The following is an 18,629-nucleotide window of genomic DNA, read 5'->3' on the forward strand; positions in this document are numbered from 1 at the left end:
ACCCCTTCAGATCCAGCAGCTGTGGTTTATTGGATGGAAACTTTAGCCTACTGTTCAAACAAACCTACCTGCCTGAAATAAACAAGACAGGATTTTAAAAAAACAAAGCAAAGTGTGATATCCGCATAAAGTCAGTGCCTTGATCCTTAAAAGCATCTCTATAAGCAACTTTACCTTAAAAATGGGCAGTGCTTAAGTTACAAAAAATTAGTTTGTTTATGATGAAGGAACAGCTCCGCTCCAGAAATTCAAAGGATGAATCAAATTTAGTAGTAGATTTATTAATTTGCTGTGATTTACAATGAAGTGAGAATGTCTGCACCAAGGACACATCAAAACAGGTCTAGCCGGGAGGTTTATGGCTTCCAAGTCAAATTCATAGACAAGTGTCAGTCATTTGGGCAACTGAAGATTAGCAGACAAAAGACAAGCGGAGGCCAGGTGCTGCACTGATGGTCTGGAGACAGTATTCCGAAGAGTCTTCTCTTACAGCAATTTCCTTTTCTCAAACTCCTGCAAACAGCACACAGTGAGTGAGGGGAAACAAGAAAACATTTCTATTACTATTTCATTTTAAATTACTTTAGATTTATCTTAGCAAATCTAATTTTAGGAATGAAAAACCAGAATTAAAATTTAAAACATAAAATGCATAATGTGTGCAAGTTAGGGGAAAGGAGAAGTAAGCATTCTCCCACCTCACATTAACAAACCAGCTACAAAAACACCCCAGTAATGCTAAACTGCAATCAGTGCATTGCACTCAGATTGCAATTCTGTCAAGGAACCATTTGCTCCCAGGCATGGCATAACAGGCTTGAAAAACACTAATTCTGCATGAGAATTGCAGTAGAATCTTTACAGTAAAGGATTCAAGGCAGGGAATCAATGAAGTAAACATTTTCATTTTAGTAAAGGAATTAACACAATAGAAGAATGGAAGAATCCCACAGCAGCCTTTGAAGATGCTATACTGTATGGTCACAAATACCTAGCACAGCTGAATTATACATTTTCTTTGGCTGTGAAACAATTTTTTTTTAATATTAATTAAGAAAAAAGCAAATAATCCTATTCCATACCTAAGTTTTTCAGCTGTACGCATTCAACCATAATTCCGAATTAGTACTTAAGAATTGATAGACCTATATGCCAAGGCTTCCCTTTCTCAAATATCCTACTTTCAAAGAATGCTTTCATATTTTAAATTAATTCAAGTTCTTTGCATTCAGAAAACATAATTTAACAAGTTGCTACACTTGAAAGCAAAATGCAATCTCTATTTTGCTATATTTACTTTCACGTAAAGACAACATGACATAAAGCTACATGCATGTTATTATCTAAGTAATAACTGCAGCTTGTTCAGTCAATACAGTTCTTAGGTTTAACTAAGATCAGAGCAACAGAACAGCTGGGTATCAGATGTACTCCCAATTCATATTCCCTCAAAAGTAGCTTCTTACTCTGGATATATAGGTATACCAATGTCCAAACAACGAACCTTGTAGATGGTGCTACCTAGCTGAGCAGGAGACATGCTGACGACAACACCAGCACTCTGAAGAGCAGCTATCTTCTCTTTAGCTCCACCCTTTCCCCCAGCAATGATTGCTCCAGCATGACCCATCCGCCTGCCTGGAGGAGCAGTCAGACCGGCTATGAATGAAACAACTGGCTTGGCATTTGGACCCTGTGAAAATAAAAAGATATTGTTTTACATGGGGGAAAGAGAGGTGAAAACTAATTACAGATGGCAGATTTATTTTTCTTTTTAAATATCAACTAGCCAGGCAAAGATATTAAACAGTGTGAGGCCTCAGACAACATGGAACCAAGATTCTGAGGAGTGTGGAATACGTTCTTTCCTGATAAGCAGCATAAACCAGAAGCAATCAGAAACCCTAGAACATCTCTCTACAGAGCCATGTATACTACAAAAACCAGAATGTTTGCTACAAATATCATTACAGGACTAGAAATCTAAAATTGACACCACTCTCTATTTAGATTTAATCTATATAAAGCTCCAAATTTCAACTCCTCCTCTTTAACAAAAGCATGACTGTTTTGTTTTTTTTGTAAAAAGAGACTGAACTGAGTTTTCCATGACATGGCAAATGAAGAGAGCTAACTACCAATGTGTCTATAAGTAAGCTGTTTAAGACTTACGGTATTATTTTCTTTCAAGAATGCTGCTGCATCTTCTTCAGCATTTCCTCCAATTTCCCCAATCAATATGATCCCCTCAGTATGAGGATCCTTCAGGAAGACATCAAGGCAGTCAATAAAATTAGTTCCATTGAAGGGATCGCCTCCAATCCCTGCAAACAAATTAAAACCACAGAAAAAGAGACTAACTCAAGATAATGATATTGCATTTACAATAAGTTTTCAAACTAAGTTTCAGCAAGAAGAATATCCCCCAAAGCCTCATAGGAGGGGCAGCTTTGGAGGCTCTTTCCAAGTCACAGTACCAAATTCTTGCTCCAAACATCTCCCTCACAACTTACAGAAAGCTTTGATATCTGAATAATCACTTTTCAAACCATAAGCAAAATATTATGCCTTATACAGAGGCTCTCTCTGAGACACAGGAGGACCAAGATCCCAGCTCTAGAATTTTCCTGTAAGGATACTGAATTTATCTGACATGCCCAACTACATGCCTAAGAATGTCCTATCCCTTTAGAATATTAAACTTCTCGGGAAAATTTGTTTCCAATATTGCTGGCAGTTCTCTGTTCTAAGTTGGTTTTTAGGCTTTTATTAATCTGATGTGGAAATGACAACAGACCAAAGTTATACTCTTCACAGCATGCAGGGATCTCATTTCTCAACATAACTGCCATTCGGTAATTTCTTCCAAAAGTAAGTTTGTTTGTATTTATTACTGTAAATAAAAACTAGGTGTAATAGGCTGCTTCTGAGGAAACCTACCAACACAGAAAGACTGCCCTAATCCAACTTGCGTTGTCTGATGAACAGCTTCGTATGTCAGGGTTCCAGATCTTGACACAATACCTTTAGGAAAGAAAAGGAAATAAACTTAACACTAACACTGCTAAGCACATGACCAGAGGCAGCTGTTCTTATAGTCACGAAAAACACCTTAATATATTGAACAGGATATGCCAGGTTTTCCAGCTATCCCTGCCAAAACATGAAAATTCTATGTAAGATTCTATCTGTACTATTTCTTCGATGGCATTTCTTGACACTTAATTATCAACAGACTAATAGTGGCTGACACAGCACTCCTCAGGCTGCAGCTTTACCAGGAAAAAAACCTAAAAACTAAACAGAAGCATATACTTGTCTTATAAGTGAGTAGTTGATGCACTGAACTTGAAACACTGTTGCAGCTCAATATTTAACAAAAGAATTCTGTATTAATCACATCTCCAGTATGCCCAGACACAGGAAGTCCCCAGAATGAAAATTGCAGAATCATAGAACGGTTGGGTTGGAATGGACTTTTAAAGGTCATCTAGTCTAAACTGCACAAATGCAAGTTATCATTATTGAAGTATTTGTTGCTGCAGGTTGCTGCTCTACACATTCAGCATTTTGTAATGTAAATATTACAGAGAAAAAACATCTTGTAAATATTACAAGGAACCACAACCCTAGTTTTAAATTCAGGATGGAAGGTAATGGAGAGCCCAGATCAGGAGCAAAATATTTGCATAGGGTTTTTTTTTTCAGTCAAGATTTCTGTTAATACCACAAGAGGGAAGATATCCAGGAAAAACAGACATCACCGTTCATCTACTTAAAGCCATCTGACAAGGAATATAATAAGAATATTGCATGAACAGAGGAAAAACTAGACCCCTAGATTAACAACTTTATTTTTACCAACTGTTTATACTGTTGGACAGCACATACATCTACAAGCAAAAGTGTTTTTCTTGCTGTATTTGCAAAGGGCTTCCTGTTTACGACTAAGATCGGATTGCCTCACAGAAGCTACAAATAAAGGTCCAGAGACTGCAGCTATTTTTGTAGCTTGCATTCTAAGATTATCAAATGATTCTTGGATGCCTCACAGTAAGAGCGCTGCGTAGCATATCACCAAAGGTCATATCATTAGAGGAAGCTGGAAGGATGGCAAAGTTACATTTTTATTCCCTAATCCTTAGATCACCATTGAAAACATTTCCAGCAACGGTGCGCAACTGGACTCGGGATTTAAAATATTCTTCTGCACTTGATGTGCTTTGTATTCTGATTATATCGTGTGACTACACGAAATTTCTTGTAGATAGTCACGAAATCTTAAGAGAACTCCAATTCAGAAGGGAGCTCAGGGCAACATCAGTTGATACTACCTTTTACAGGCAGAGAGCAATGTCTTGACAGTACCTACAAAGGTCATAATTGCAATCATCTGATATTTCAATTTCAGGTCTATAGGTACTTCTGAAAACCAGAGGCGTGACACAAGTGTAAACACATCCTCCAGCATTCACAAAGTACAGGTTATTCTCAAGCCAGAAGTGGTTAAGTAGAAGAGACAGTGTCTTGTGTCAGAAAAACTGCACCAAGTTCATGCAGTTCAAGAGCACTGAACAGGTTTACCCACAGTAAACACATTTTTCACCCCAAAAAAAAGGTAATGTTGGAAAGGGTAATGTGCTCAAGCTAAATCGATTACCCTGCTGACAGATACCAGCAACACATGCTGCCTACAACGTTTCTGAAGCTCTAATTAAGTACAAATACATATTTTGGAAGAATTGTTTTTAAAGCTCCCAAACATCGTTATTTTAAAAATAATCAAGTTATTGTTTCCAAAGTTTAGAACAAGGAACCACCAGAAGTCAGGACAACAGACTTGCACGCAAGAGGCTGTGTTACTAACATATGATAATGAACAAGTCACTGCCTTTCTGACCTGAATTCCACTAAGATGTAAGTATATTTGTCACTTCCACCCATCATGGCATAGTTGTCTAAATTGTCATCTTATAAACTCGCCGGTAATCTCTTCTCTTTGCTATAATACTGAGCTCACTATAGGTGTAGGATCCTATCCCTCAGGAGCCAAGGTATTGCAAGGAACAGTGCTGGAAAGCCTAACGCTCTCAAACCCCAAGATAAACGGAGGTATCCTCCAAGAAGGGTGTTAAAGAAACTAAGTCAATCACATTACCTAAGGAAAATTCCAAGTGCTTTGTCTCCACCATCAGTACTCAGTGCTTACTACAGTGGACCAACTGATTTTGGCCTTCAGGATCGATAATGGCAGAGTTCATGCACAAACTGAAGAACAGGCATACTGTTATGCAGCGTGTCAATTGTCTTCAGGGCAGGATGTGACTAGCCTCAGGAATAAGAGTACTAGAGCACCAAACTTCAGTTTTACATGATGCATAAATATTCAAAAACTCACCAATTCTTCCCTTCTTGTGAATGTGACCAGGCATGATACCAATTTTACATTCTCCAGGCTAAGGAAAGAGTGGAAGAAGTCAGATGGAACATTCAAACCATCACTAAGAATGGTTCAGCCTTGGAACAAACCCAGAAGTCACTTACATTGATGACTCCAGGGCAGTTTGGGCCCACTAGTCGAGTCTTATCCTGCCGAAGCAGTCTGTGTTTAACCCGAACCATATCCTGCTGGGGAATACCTTCAGTAATGCATACAACTAGGGGCATTTCTGCATCGATTGCTTCATTGATCGCAGCAGCAGCAAATGGAGGAGGTACATATATAACAGTGGCAGAAGCACCGGTTTGTTCTTTGGCCTACAATAGACATAACAAAGAAGATATTGAGCATTTAGTGGGGCCAAAGAGAATATTTGACAACTAGCCATTTAAAATGTCCAGCCACAGGCATAAATTAAGTACATGGATATGTATTAATTTACTATAATCAAAGCAAGTGTTAAATTCACAGATGATGAGACAAACACAGCGCAACTAGGGAACTGAGAACTAACCACTGTTTGGAAAGAATCTGCCCCATGAACACCACCATAAATCCCCTCAGATAAGTTTGCTAAAAAATCGTCATCCACACCAGAATCAATCAGAATATAGTTGCATGCATCAAGTAAGTGATTTTAGACTCCGAACTTCATGGTGGAGGCCAAACTCATGCTTGACCACACTGAATGCTCCCCCTTTTACAAGGCTTTTAGTTCACTCTCTGTACAGTAACATCCATGGTTCAAATGTTTGTTTCTTCAGTGTGACCAATGGAGGACCCCTTTGCCAGCACTGAATCATCTGCCCTGCGGCAATCGCTGCTAATTACCTCCTTCACAGAATTAAACACAGGCAGACCCAGATGAGTTTTCCCCCCTTTCCCTGGAGAAGTTCCTCCAACTAGATTGGTGCCATAGTCCAATGCCTGCTGGCTGTGAAAGGTGCCCTATGAGAGAGAAAAATAAGTAAAGTTAAAAGGCATGTAACAGCAAATAAAACGAACCAAAAAAAGTTGAAGTTATCCGTAATCCTGAAGGCAATTTATGGCACACAAATTTACAATGAGAAGGGATGTTTTCACTACGTACCTACAACCAGATACTTTGAAGAGTGCATCAACACGTTTCAAACGCATTCCAGACACGCTACATTTTTCTTCTAAATCAGAGCACTGTGGCTGCATACTAAAGGATATTTTATTGTGTGTTGCTAATCATAGAACCCTTTGGAAGGGTTGGAAGGGACCTTCATAGGTCATCTAGTCCACCCCTCACCCCTAGGAGCAGGGACATCTTTAACTACATTAGATTGCACAGAGGCCTATCCAATCTGGCTTTGAATGTTTTCAGGGATGGGTCCTCCACTACTTCCCTGGGCAACTTGTGCCAATGCTTCACTACCCTCACTGTAAAAAATTTCTTCCTTATATCCTGTCTAATTCCATCCTCCCTTAGTTTAAAACCATTACTCCCTGTCCTGTCACAACAGGCCTTGCTAGAAAGTCTGTCCCCGTTTTCCCTATAGACTCCCTTTAAGTAATACACTCCTAATACACCCGTAGACATAGCAGCCACATTTCATCTCCCACATCAAGTCTGGCAGACAAGAAATACTATAATAATAAAGAAGAAATTGGCATTTGCATCCATGACTGGCTGATAGTTTTAGCAAAAGCAGCCTTCTCCTCTTGCAAACAAGTGAAAGAGTGAATGTGAGGAAATTATTCAGTAACCTGAAATAAAACCATAAATTTAGTTCCTAAGTGCTGATATTCGAAGGCATTTGTGAAAGAGGCACTTCGAGAATGGTAAGGTTTTCATAGCTTTTTTACAAAGCTCCCTTTACACAGAAACCCTTTCAATTGCCTACAATAAAAAGGCTTAAGACCAAAACGAACAACAAAACTCAAAAGCAATATAATAAAGATGACTCAAAATGAAGTTTTAAGCTGGTGCACAAGTGAAAAAAGTCTACTGAATTTAAGACAATTAAAAAAAAAGTCTAATTGGACCAAAGAAAGGAAACTACAGTGCTGAAGGGACCCACCTGATCATGAGTCTAGGTTCCTACCAGCATGGACAAAGCCAATATATAATATCTCTTATAATTGACTCTGGTTCTTGGCCAGCTAACTCTCTGAACTGAAAGGACTAAGTAGTTCATATACATACCTGCTTGCCTGTAAAACCTTGACAGATAACCTTTGTGTTTTTGTTAATATACAGATTTTTCCTTGACGCTGAGTAGGAGCAGTGTCGTACTCCATTCTGTTGCACTAGAGGGAAAAAAGAAAAGAGAGTACAAATCATTAATCCGCTGCTTTGTTAGCCTCTAAATGAAAAAGCATCCTAATAAGTAAATGGAAGGAAATTAACGCCTGTATCGAAAGAGGAATCGATCTCGTAGTTCACGTTTTCAAAAAGCAGCTCTGAAAGCTGTAAGTATTTAGCACTTGTTATTCTAAGATATTAAACACCTGTAGGTCGCTCTATCATTGTGATTACTCAGTTTGGCAGGAACCAGGATAGATATTTCTCATGTTGGGTACTTAATATCAGAACTCTAGTCATGACTAACAACAGACAGAAACAACATCTTAACCACTATTTTAATTTGCGAATGAATACAGAATTATAGAATGGTTTGGGCTGAAAGGGACCTTAAAGATCATCCAGATCAACCCCCTTGCCATGGGCAGGGACACCTCCACTGGATCAGGCAGCTCAAAGCCTCATTCAACCTGACCTTGAACACCTTCAGGGATGGGGCAGCCACAACCTCTCCAGGCAACCCGTGCCAGTGCCTCACCACCCTCACGGTGAAACGTTTCTTCCTAATCTCTCATTTAAATCTGCCATCTTTCAGCTTAAAACCATTACCCCTCATCCTATCACTACACTTCCCAATAAAGAGCCCCTCCCCATCGTTCTATGCCCTCTAAGAAATTCTGCAAAGTGACAGAGGAGAACTGAAATCCCGATCCCCCTGACGCTGATACAACACGTGTAATCTCTATACCTTCTGTGAACGTAGCACAGTCCATACTAGACAATGAGAGATATTCAAGAGGTAAAGGGTCTGTCAGCCCTGGTGAAACCTAATGCCAAGCAAGACATACACCAAGAGACCTTTTTCCAACAGATGCCTGGCTACCAGTGCGTAGGCATCTCTGACTGAAATGCACTTGGGCTTGTGAGGAAATACAATTCTCCAGATACTCCACTAGAACGATTTTCAATTTAGTTCTCGCAACTCTAGTCCAGAAAAAAACAAAGCAACTCAACACAACTACAGAAAAACAGCACAGTACATACTCATATCAAAAAGACACAGAGAATGCCTGCATCTCTGCTGAAGAGAAAGATATGTTGACATCAAATGATGAAAAAAGAAACGCACAGAATGCTACCATGCAAGAAAGCTTGAGATGAGAAGGCAAACGAGTATAAAAAGGATGCACACATTGCCTATATGCATTGCCATAAGCTTTTTCAAATACCAGAGTTCTGAGGGGATCAGAATACATTTATTCCATGCAAGTGTTTTAGATTAAAGCCATATTTTGTGTTTACAGTGAACATGGGAGGGTACAATTCTAGTATAGAAACTGCCGTCAGTATGCTGCTATATAACTCTCCAACTCTATTAAACTTTTCCACTTAAGATTTGAGAAAATAAAAAGTGAAGTTAACATAAAAATGAGATTCTGAATCAGGGTTCCTGGATTGCTCCACATACTTTCTCAGGCATGTCTGAACAACAGAGGCATTTCTTTTTCTTTGTTTTAGAAAGGGAGCAAAAGCTATTCAGCGGAAAAAGACTGGGGAGGGGGGTGTGAAGTACTCTTCGATATAAACTGTTAATGCATAGAATTTATTGAGATGCATTATTAAGACTTCATAATAACAGAGTTTCCATAGGGTAATAAAAACGTGTGGATTTTTAAGATCTATGCATACCCACAAAGAGCTACATAGCAGAACTGTTCCACAAGTACTTTGGCCAACTAAATTTTTTCCTATTACTTACATGCTTGACTTCTAGTCAAAAAACAGTGAGCAAAAACTATAACCATGCCAGAGGAAGCCTACAGACATCAGTATAATCGCTAAACCTAAGGTCCTTTCTCTGTTCTTAAAAAGTGCTGACAGAAACACGGGACATCAACTCCAACCACTACCTGTTGTTCTCTAAGGAGCTGTGGCAGCACATCACCTTCAGACCAACATAAAGTGAAATTCAACTAGATTTTGAAGAGAAATGTACAGATGAGCATGCATTAAATGTTTTACAAAAGTGGTATAAGGGTTATCAGTTTACTGACCTGCATGGGTTTAACCTAAATTATAACCTTATCCACAAATACCGTTACAAAACTTGTTACAAGGAAGAGAAATACAAAGCAATACTGCACAAAATACGGCTTAAGCTCAGTTTTAATGAACAGGGTTATGAGGCCCTCTGTGGGAGGGTAGAGAAAAGTCTCGCTGATCTTCTCACTATGAAGGACAGCACAGCATGGTCTTCCTGCCTGGTCAACAGCTTCACCTTCCTAGGCAACGCTGTGCCACCCTGCCTGCAACAGCAAGTTGCTCAAATGCACAGCTGGCAAACAGCAGCCTGTCTCTGGCAAAGGAGAGAAAATCAGCAACAAAACAGCTTGCCTGCTGGTTAGAAGAGCAGGGCGTCAGTCTACTCGACCTCAGCCGTTTGGGGAATCCCACAGGGGCATGGGATGCAACTGAGTGAAACCCAGCCTTGAGAAAGGCAGAGGGTGATCCCCTGTGTGAAGGGGCTGTTACAGGTGTGACCATCACCAGCAGTACCTCGCAGTGGACGGTCTGGGCTCCCAGAAGTATGAGAGTGCATGTTCTGAAAGCCCTCTGATTGGCCTGCAAGAGCAGAAAATGAGCAGGCAAAGCTAAACAAATGCAAAATAAAAAAAGTTTTACGCGTATTGCCTGTGCTACAACACTGACAAATCCACCTGCAGAAAAAGAGAAGGCTGGCTGCCAGGCACACAGCACGCTCAGTAGCTTCAATATTTTGAAGAACATTTAATAATACAACCTCTGGCAAACAGTCACTTCTTCATAAGATAGAAGTGATTCTACAGTTCTATTTCAGCCATCCACTACATATCTATTTTCAGATATTTATAACCTTGCACAAAAATAGTTTTGAAAACTTGTTTGTCAATTTTCCGTTTTGAGCAGTCTATATAGGTATATTTTTCAAGGATAAGAAGCTTTTGAGCATTTTCCACAATATCAAACTAAAAAAAAAAAAAAACACAAACTGACAGATATTTATCTTCATGCACTGATAACTGCAAACCAGCTTAAATTCCAAGCTTTGTAAGGATCTGCTCTTGAAAACTGTGCTCAGATGACTGAAGAGCTCTAGTTCAGAGAAAATACAGCTGGTTCAAAAAAAGCCTGGCCATAGGCTTGAGCTGTTTGCTCTCTTCAGAGAGAAGCAGCTTAGCACAGTCACACAGCTGAGAGCGATACAGTTTGAGAAAAGTTCTTTTAAAAATCACCTCACAGTTTCTAGGCTGGGTGAGTGTGAGTTTTGATGGGGCTTTAAACTGATATGGTACAGCTCTATATTCTTCCCCACGGCCTTGTCTGAAGCAGTAAAGTTTGCCCCCACTTATCACCACAGCAGGAGCAGCACAGGCATCAGTCAGGATGAGGTACTGCTACACACAGCACAAACAGCGAGTCCTGGGTGCAAACAGCTGGCAATTTAAATAGTTAAAGACAGATATAATATGAGAAGGAAACAGGTGAAAAATAGAAATGGCATGCCTAAGTTCACAGCAGATAAGAGTCAGAAATAGAATCCAAGTCTCAATTTCCAGGCAGGTCCTTCATTCACTAGCCTGTACTGCTTCACAACTTCCAACACTTGTTCAGGCAATTACTTCTGCTAGGAAAAATTAGGGGGTCAATGCATGCTGATTCAAGAAGACAGGACAAAAAAAATTACTTGTTCTTCTAGTTGCCAGGATTCAGCCATGAACCGGTACAAGCAAAACTCAGTGGTGATGCTATTTTAATGCACACTTCTAAATTACAGGCCAAGTTACAAAGGTGCAGGCTGCAGGGGAAGCCCTGGAACATAAGGACAAATCTTATCCAACCCAAATCTTACCAAAAGCACTCTTAACTGCAGTATTCTGTATAATCAGAGGTCCAACATAACATTACTGTGCCCAACAAAGGCCCATAACAGACCTTTTAAAAAGACTATTACAACTAAAATAAGAAACTGGATAATCTTTACCAGACAACCCTTTCACTTCTGCCCCATCCCTGTTCTGTTCTACACAGTTAAAAAAAAGAGACACATAATCATAGAATTGTCTGGGTTGCAACGGAACTTAAACATCATCCAGTTCCAATCCCCTGCCATGGGCAGGGACATCTTCTACTGGATCAGGTTGCTCAAAGACTCATCCAACCTGGCCCTAAACACTTACAGGGATGGGGCATCCATGACTTCTCTGGGCAACCTGTTACTTTCAACACACACTGCTGGTTAGTCACTCTCGCATTTCCAGGGAACAAGGCCCTAGGCAAGCGCAGAACTCACTGCAGTCCAAGTAACAGGAAAATCCAGTTACATCCCCTTCTCAAAAGAAAACTCACCATTTTTAGCCTTGCTTAAAGCCCCCTTGGGTATTACAACTAACAAGCCTATCTAGAAAAATACCCTATCACTTATCATGAAGTTCAAACATGAATTTACACCTTAAAAAGAAAACTGACACACTTGCCATGTATTTTAAAGCACACATTGAATGTAAATACTGTCTACACTGAGCTTTCAGGCACTCCTTGAGCAACACAAATCTCAATTAAAATGGTAACAACCCAAGCTACGTTTGCTCAGCTTATCTGCGTTGCGCAAGCCAGCTAATAGCACAGACACTAAGGGCGAAGCCCCTTCTTCACACAAGCTTTACAAAGCTGAAAATTTGTTATATTCAGGACTTCTTGCAAGATTTCCTATATCTACTGATAAGAATCTAAAGTGCCTCTCTCTTACACACATTTATCCAACACAAAAAAAAAAAGAAAGCAAGCTTGGAAGCTGAGGAAGCAGCTGAGGGTGCTCATAAAATTAACTCAATATAAGAGCCAGGTGAAACAGCAGAAATTCCTTTCTAGAAGGACCTATACCACCAGACTGACATGTAAAAGTGAAATTCTTCCTCTGTTTCTCCTTGAAATAGCCAGAGGACTTGGAGACTAAAGAAGATGTTCATTTTCATTTCCATAACCTATGAAAGAAAAGAAGAAAGCTTTAGAAATCTTACGGGCTCTAACACAAAAAGGAAAAATGGAGGCCAGGGCAGTGGAAACTCAGAGAAGGATGTACGTACAGACCATTAGTTAAAATGCTTGGAAGTTTTTTTCCCCTCACACACATCCTCTCTTTCTTATTTTCCATCAGTTCCAAACTTTCAGTTTGTTTCTGAGAAATCCTTTCAATATTTTGTGCATGTTTAATTTGTGTTTTTAGAACCATCTCCTTTCTCCTTCCTCTGCCTACAAATACATGGCCTGAAGAGGACAGAACAGGAACAGGTCCAGATGTCTTCTTACATTACAATAATGTTTAGATGTTAAAAAAAAGTTTGGCAAAGAACTAAGTGCTGCAGCAAATCTCAGAATTTACTGACTAGAAGCTTGATATTAACATGAATATCCTCCACTATCTATAGTGGAAACTATATCTAGTTTCCCATCCTAGATATTTATTAGGTTTTGGTCTCCATTATCAGGCCATATGCACATATCCACACACATCTACATTTGAATAATTCTCTCCCTTCCCTGAAGAATACACCCTTAAAGATATAAGTTACATCAGCAGCAGTTGATCCTTATTGACAAAGACGTTTCCATGCTGTTGAGAAATTGCTCAAAATATCTTATTCCTAGTTTTAAAGAGAATTATGTGCTATTGGGATTTCTAGAATCATTCCCCAGCCACTCTTCTCTCACCTCCCCCTTGCTAAATTACTGTTAGTTATGGAAACCCAAATCTATGAACATGGCACAGGAGTTGAGGAATTAAGTAAATTGATGTTTGTAAAGGACAGATGAATGACTACACTAACCACATTAACCAAGACTATGACCAATGGGCAAATGGCAGCCAGAAAAATTTCAGTCCTTCCAATACACTTCTCTTTCCTAGTCACAAATTCCTGCTCATTGTGATGCATATTATTAGCCACACAGGGCCATAGGAAACATGGTGGCATTTGAAAGAAAAGCTTTCTCCCAAATTTATGAAGCTGAAATAAAGTGAAGCATCTCAGCAAAACCGCAGGCCTCTGAGGAAACAAGCACATTCTCCTTAGCACAGATCAGCTATTTCAGCCAATAAAATGTTTTGCCCCATGCATACTCCACTAAGAACATTTGTGGCTACAGGTTTGTGAACTTTCCTCCCTGCACACTGTTGACATGAAAACAAATAACCAATTCTTCAGTTTGGATTGTTATTTCTGCAGCAATTCTTTCCCAGGGTTATTCACATCATTTACCATAATCTTTTAATCTAAGAGCTCTACAAAGCCTTATATTGTACCCAGAGCATAAGATCCCTAATCCTGATGCTCCAATCAGAGTTAAGGTGTCTAGAGACTCTCTTCAAAGTATGGTGTAGATTAGCACAAGTCTTCCTTGACTCTGCCCCTACACAATCCATGCTTCAAGTTGATCTTTGACCAAACACTCATCGTCCACTGGCATATCTCACACTGTTTTCACGACTCCCTGAACTGAACAAACATTCCTATACACACCCTGCATGTTTGCTCCATCAATGCACCAAGAAAAACAGATGTTGCACTGCTTTTGCAACAGAACAGACTGTGAACTCATGATTTTACATCACCACTGAGAGAAGCAGATGTTAGTTATTTGTCACTGAAAATGTAAATACAAAGTGCGAATCTAAGGTTTTGGCTGCCTAAATATTTTGTAATGAGTGTCAAACCAAGAAAAGCAATGTTTCAAGTGAAGAACTATTTCATCTTGCAGGAGCTTCTTTGAAACGCTCCATGAATTGTTGCAAACAGAACACTTTCTCAGCCATTTAGACCACTTCTATCCTCTCCAGCTCCCCAAAATCATCCAAAGCACTCTTCTCTGCATCTCTCGAAACGATGTGGGTTTTTAACATGTAAAACTGCACCTCAGGGTAGTTTTGCTGGGAGTACTAATTAACCTGAAGTGGAGGTGCTACATTCCCATCTGTTCCCCTCTATCACAGCCAATTCTCATCAGGCTCACGGGAGCCAATTCAAAGAGATGAACTGGCAGAAATTCACAGTGAAGTAAGAAAACAGAAATTCCTGCTCCTGTTTACCAAGGACAAGAGGTAGGAACAGATTCCTGAGGGGATGGTAGGTCTGTCACCGGAACGACTCAGGCCAGCTTAAAATATTCTGGGATTGTGTTACCAGACCCTGACCTGCAGGTTGCTGCAACACTGAGACAAAAAAACCTTTGTGTGCAGTGGAGTGAGGCAGGTTTACGTTTGTCCATTTATTCTCAGCTGCGAGAATCAAGATTAATGCACCAACTCCTCAGATCCGATTGCAAGAAACAGCTCTCACACCTAGGCATACCAATACGGATATTAGTAGAGGCTGCACAAATAAAAAGCATGCTGAGAAGAAAAAAGCACTCTATTTTTTTACAATGATCTTCAGAATACCACATATAAAAACTTTCAAGCTGATGGATTACTCTCAAACTGTTCCATAACTAAAGGCTAATTTTCTTATTCTTGACAATAAAGAACAACTTTGCCAACTTCTGTTGAAATCACAGGATAATTTAGGAGCCTCAAGAGGTCTCTAGTCCCAACTACCACTCAAAGCCAACTTGTGCTGAAACAACAAGAAAATTCAGGAACGTCAAGGGGTCTCTAGAACCAACCACCACTTGAGGCAACTTGATCGAGCTCTATCAACTCCCTCTGAGCATTGAAGAGTTTCCAGGGATGTAATGGAGAGAACAATCTTTCTGGGTCCCCATGCCAGCACCTGACCACCTTCAATGTGAGAACTTTTCCTAAACTCTAAAACTCGTTTTCCTTGCAGCCTCGTGCCCTGGCACTGCCGAGCACCTCTGAGAAAAGCCTATCTCCCTCTTCCGTCCTGGAAGGCGAGCAGCAGGCACTGATGATACAAGAAGTAGTTACTGTTACAAAAAATGGAACATTTTTTATTTTAGCTAAAGTAAAGTTAGTAATTCTATTTTTTGAAAGTTAGACAGAATGTCCCTCTGATAGCATTTTTTTTTTCCCAAACATTGCTTTCCCAGGCACTGTTCATTCTTTGGAGATGATAACATCTTGTGTGAAGTATGACCTGTGCTGAACAGATGTCTGTCCTTCTGTAATCACCTTCGTTTGCAGCCTTTCCCTATCTCAAATGCAAGTTCAGGAAGAGACCTGGTTCCAAAGCTCCAAATTAGCAAGAGTTCTAACCGTTGTGAAGTTCATGATAATATTAAAACTAGACCTTGGAAAGTAATAGAATATGATAAGATTTCTCGGAAAACTTACACATATGCCTGTAAGTGGGAAATACTCTGCAACCAGCTCTTGCCTCGCTACACGATTGATGGATATCACTCCTATGCATTGCCAATGCCTGATAAAGAATGCTTGCTTTCTAAAACTCAAAAATGGGTTTTAAGAAAGTTTATTTGCTGGCATTTTTTGGTATCAACAGGACCATTCAGGGACCTCAAGAAGTCTCTAGTCCCAACCACCACTCAAAGCTAACTTGTGTTGAAACAACAGGATAAGTTAGGCAGAGGTCTTTAGCCTCAACCACCACTTGAAGCAACTCGATCCAGCTCTATCCCTTCACTCTGAGCCTGATTAAAGGATGCTTGCTTTCTAAAACTCTGAAACAAGTTTTAGAGAGTTTATTTGCAGGTGTTTTTGGTGTCAACCGGACAAGTTAGGGACCTCAAGAGGTCTCCAGTCTCAACCAGCAGTCGAAGCAACTTGTGCTGAAAGCACACGATCATTTGTCTCCCTGCATGATTGATTGAGATCACTCCCTCATGCTGCCCAGGCCTTATAAAGGATGCTTGCATTCTAAAACTCGAAAACAGACTTTAAGAGAATTTATTAGCTGGCATCTTTTATATCAACAGGACCATTTAGGGACATCAAGAGGTCTCTAGTCCAAACCACCACTTGAAGCAACTTGTGCTGAAAGCACAGGATCATTTGTCTGGCTGTCTTTACTCTCAACCCTCCAATCGATGCGACTCAATCCAGCTCTATCGCTTCTCTCTGGGTAGGATTAAAGGGTCCTTGCTTTCTAAAACTCCAGAATGAGTCTTAAGACGGTTTATTTGCCCGCACTTTCGGTATCAACGAGACTATTTAGGAACCTCAAGAGATCTTCAGCCTCAAGCACCACTTGCAGAGACTCAATCCAGCTCTACAACCTCTGTCTGGACCTGATAAAAGGATGCTTGCTTTCTAAAACTCCAAAATGAATTTTAAAGAGTTTATTTGCTGGCATTTTCAGTATCAACAGGATAAGTAAGGCATCTCAAGAGGTCTTTAGTCTCAACCACCACTTGAAGCGACTCAATCCAGCTCTACCACTTCTCTCTGAGCCTGATTAAAGGATGCTTGCTTTCTATAATTCCAAAATGAGTCTCAAGAGAATGTATTTGCCAGCATTTTCGTTATCAACAGGATAAGTAAGGCACCTCAAGAGGTCTTTAGTCTCAACCACCACTCGATGCAACTCAATCCCGCTCTATCTCTTCTCTCTGAGCATGATTAAGGGATGTTTGCTTTCTAAAACTCCAAAACGCGTCCTAAAGAGTTTACGTGCGGGCATTTTGGCTGTCACTGGATGACAGCACCGAGCCGTCCGTGTCCCGGCGGCGGAGGGGCCCGGAGGTGGCCGAGGCCCCGCAGAGGGGCTCTCCCGCCGCCTCTCCGCCCGGCCTGGCGGTGACCTTGCCCCGCGCCGCTGTCTCCCCTCCCGGCCTAGGGAGGAGGGGGCGCGGGCCGCGGCGCGGAGGGGGTGCCAGGCAGCGGGGAGGGCTCCACCGCGGGCCCGGCGGCGGGAGGAGGGCGAGGGCGCCGGCGGGTCGATACTCACGGCGGAGGAAGCGGCCCAGGAGGCGGGCGGCGGCGCCGCTGCAGTGAGACATCGTCCCCTTCGGCAATGGCAGCGGCGCCTCGGCACTGCGCACACCGGCGCGCCGCGGGGCAGCCCCAGCGCCACGATTGGCTCAGTCGAAGGACCCAGACGTGACGTAAGCCAATCAGAGGCGAGGTAGTGCGGTGGGGCAGGTAGTGGCGCCGCGGGGCATTGTGGGTGTTGTAGTTCGGGGAGGACTCGGGGGGGGCAGAGCTGAGCCCTGCGCCACCCGGAGAGCTCCGGATTTGAATCCAAATAAAAGTTTTCATAGAATCATAAATCTCAAACCTCCTAAATTCAATCTGAACCCAAGTTCTCATAGAATCATAGAATCAGAGAGCTCTTAAATTCAATCCTTATCCAAGTTTTCACTTAGTCATAAATCATAGAATCATAGAGAGCTCCTAAATTCAATCCATATCCAAGTTTTCAGAGAATAATAGAGACCTCTTAAATTCAAACGAAATACAGGTTTTCAGTGAATCACAGAATCATAGAATCATAGCTCCTAAATTCAATTCCAATCTAAGTTTTCATGGAATCATAGAATATTAGAGCTCCCAAATTCAATCCAAATCCAAGTTTTCATTGAATCACATAATCATAGAACCATAGAGAGCTCCTAAAATTAATCAAAATCCAAGTTTTTATAGAATTATAGATTCACAGAATCATAGAGAGCTCCTAAATTCAGTCTAAATCCAAGTTTTCATAGAATCATAGAATTGTAGTATCACAGAATTGTAGAATCACAGGATCATAGAATCATAGAATGGTTTGGGTTAGAAGGGATCTTAAAGCCCATTCAGTCCATCTCCATAGCATATCCTATCTCAGGGCTCCTATGCTTCATAATACAAACCAGATCAAAAAAGGCAGAAGAGGGAGAGAAGAGAAGAAGGCGAGACATTGCTAAATTCAGAATAGCAAACTGCTCTTCATTGTGAATCGCCTTCCTTAGCTTCCACCACTG

General features: G+C 40.8%; 1 protein-coding gene across 1 annotated transcript; it reads right to left on the reverse strand.

Moving 5' to 3' along the window:
* Positions 1–260: 260 nt before the first annotated feature.
* Positions 261–17,744, reverse strand: SUCLG1 (succinate-CoA ligase GDP/ADP-forming subunit alpha). The gene is made up of 9 exons (XM_054065894.1): positions 17,615–17,744; positions 7,614–7,717; positions 6,272–6,388; positions 5,545–5,757; positions 5,399–5,456; positions 2,941–3,024; positions 2,173–2,324; positions 1,505–1,693; positions 261–513 (listed from the first exon to the last, which is right to left on the reverse strand). Exons 1-9 carry the CDS (start codon positions 17,664–17,666, stop codon positions 487–489), a joined length of 996 nt encoding a protein of 331 aa, XP_053921869.1. The 5' UTR covers positions 17,667–17,744; the 3' UTR covers positions 261–486.
* Positions 17,745–18,629: the final 885 nt, after the last annotated feature.

Source organism: Cuculus canorus, chromosome 4 (assembly GCF_017976375.1).
Source record: "Cuculus canorus isolate bCucCan1 chromosome 4, bCucCan1.pri, whole genome shotgun sequence".
NCBI lineage: Eukaryota > Metazoa > Chordata > Aves > Cuculiformes > Cuculidae > Cuculus > Cuculus canorus.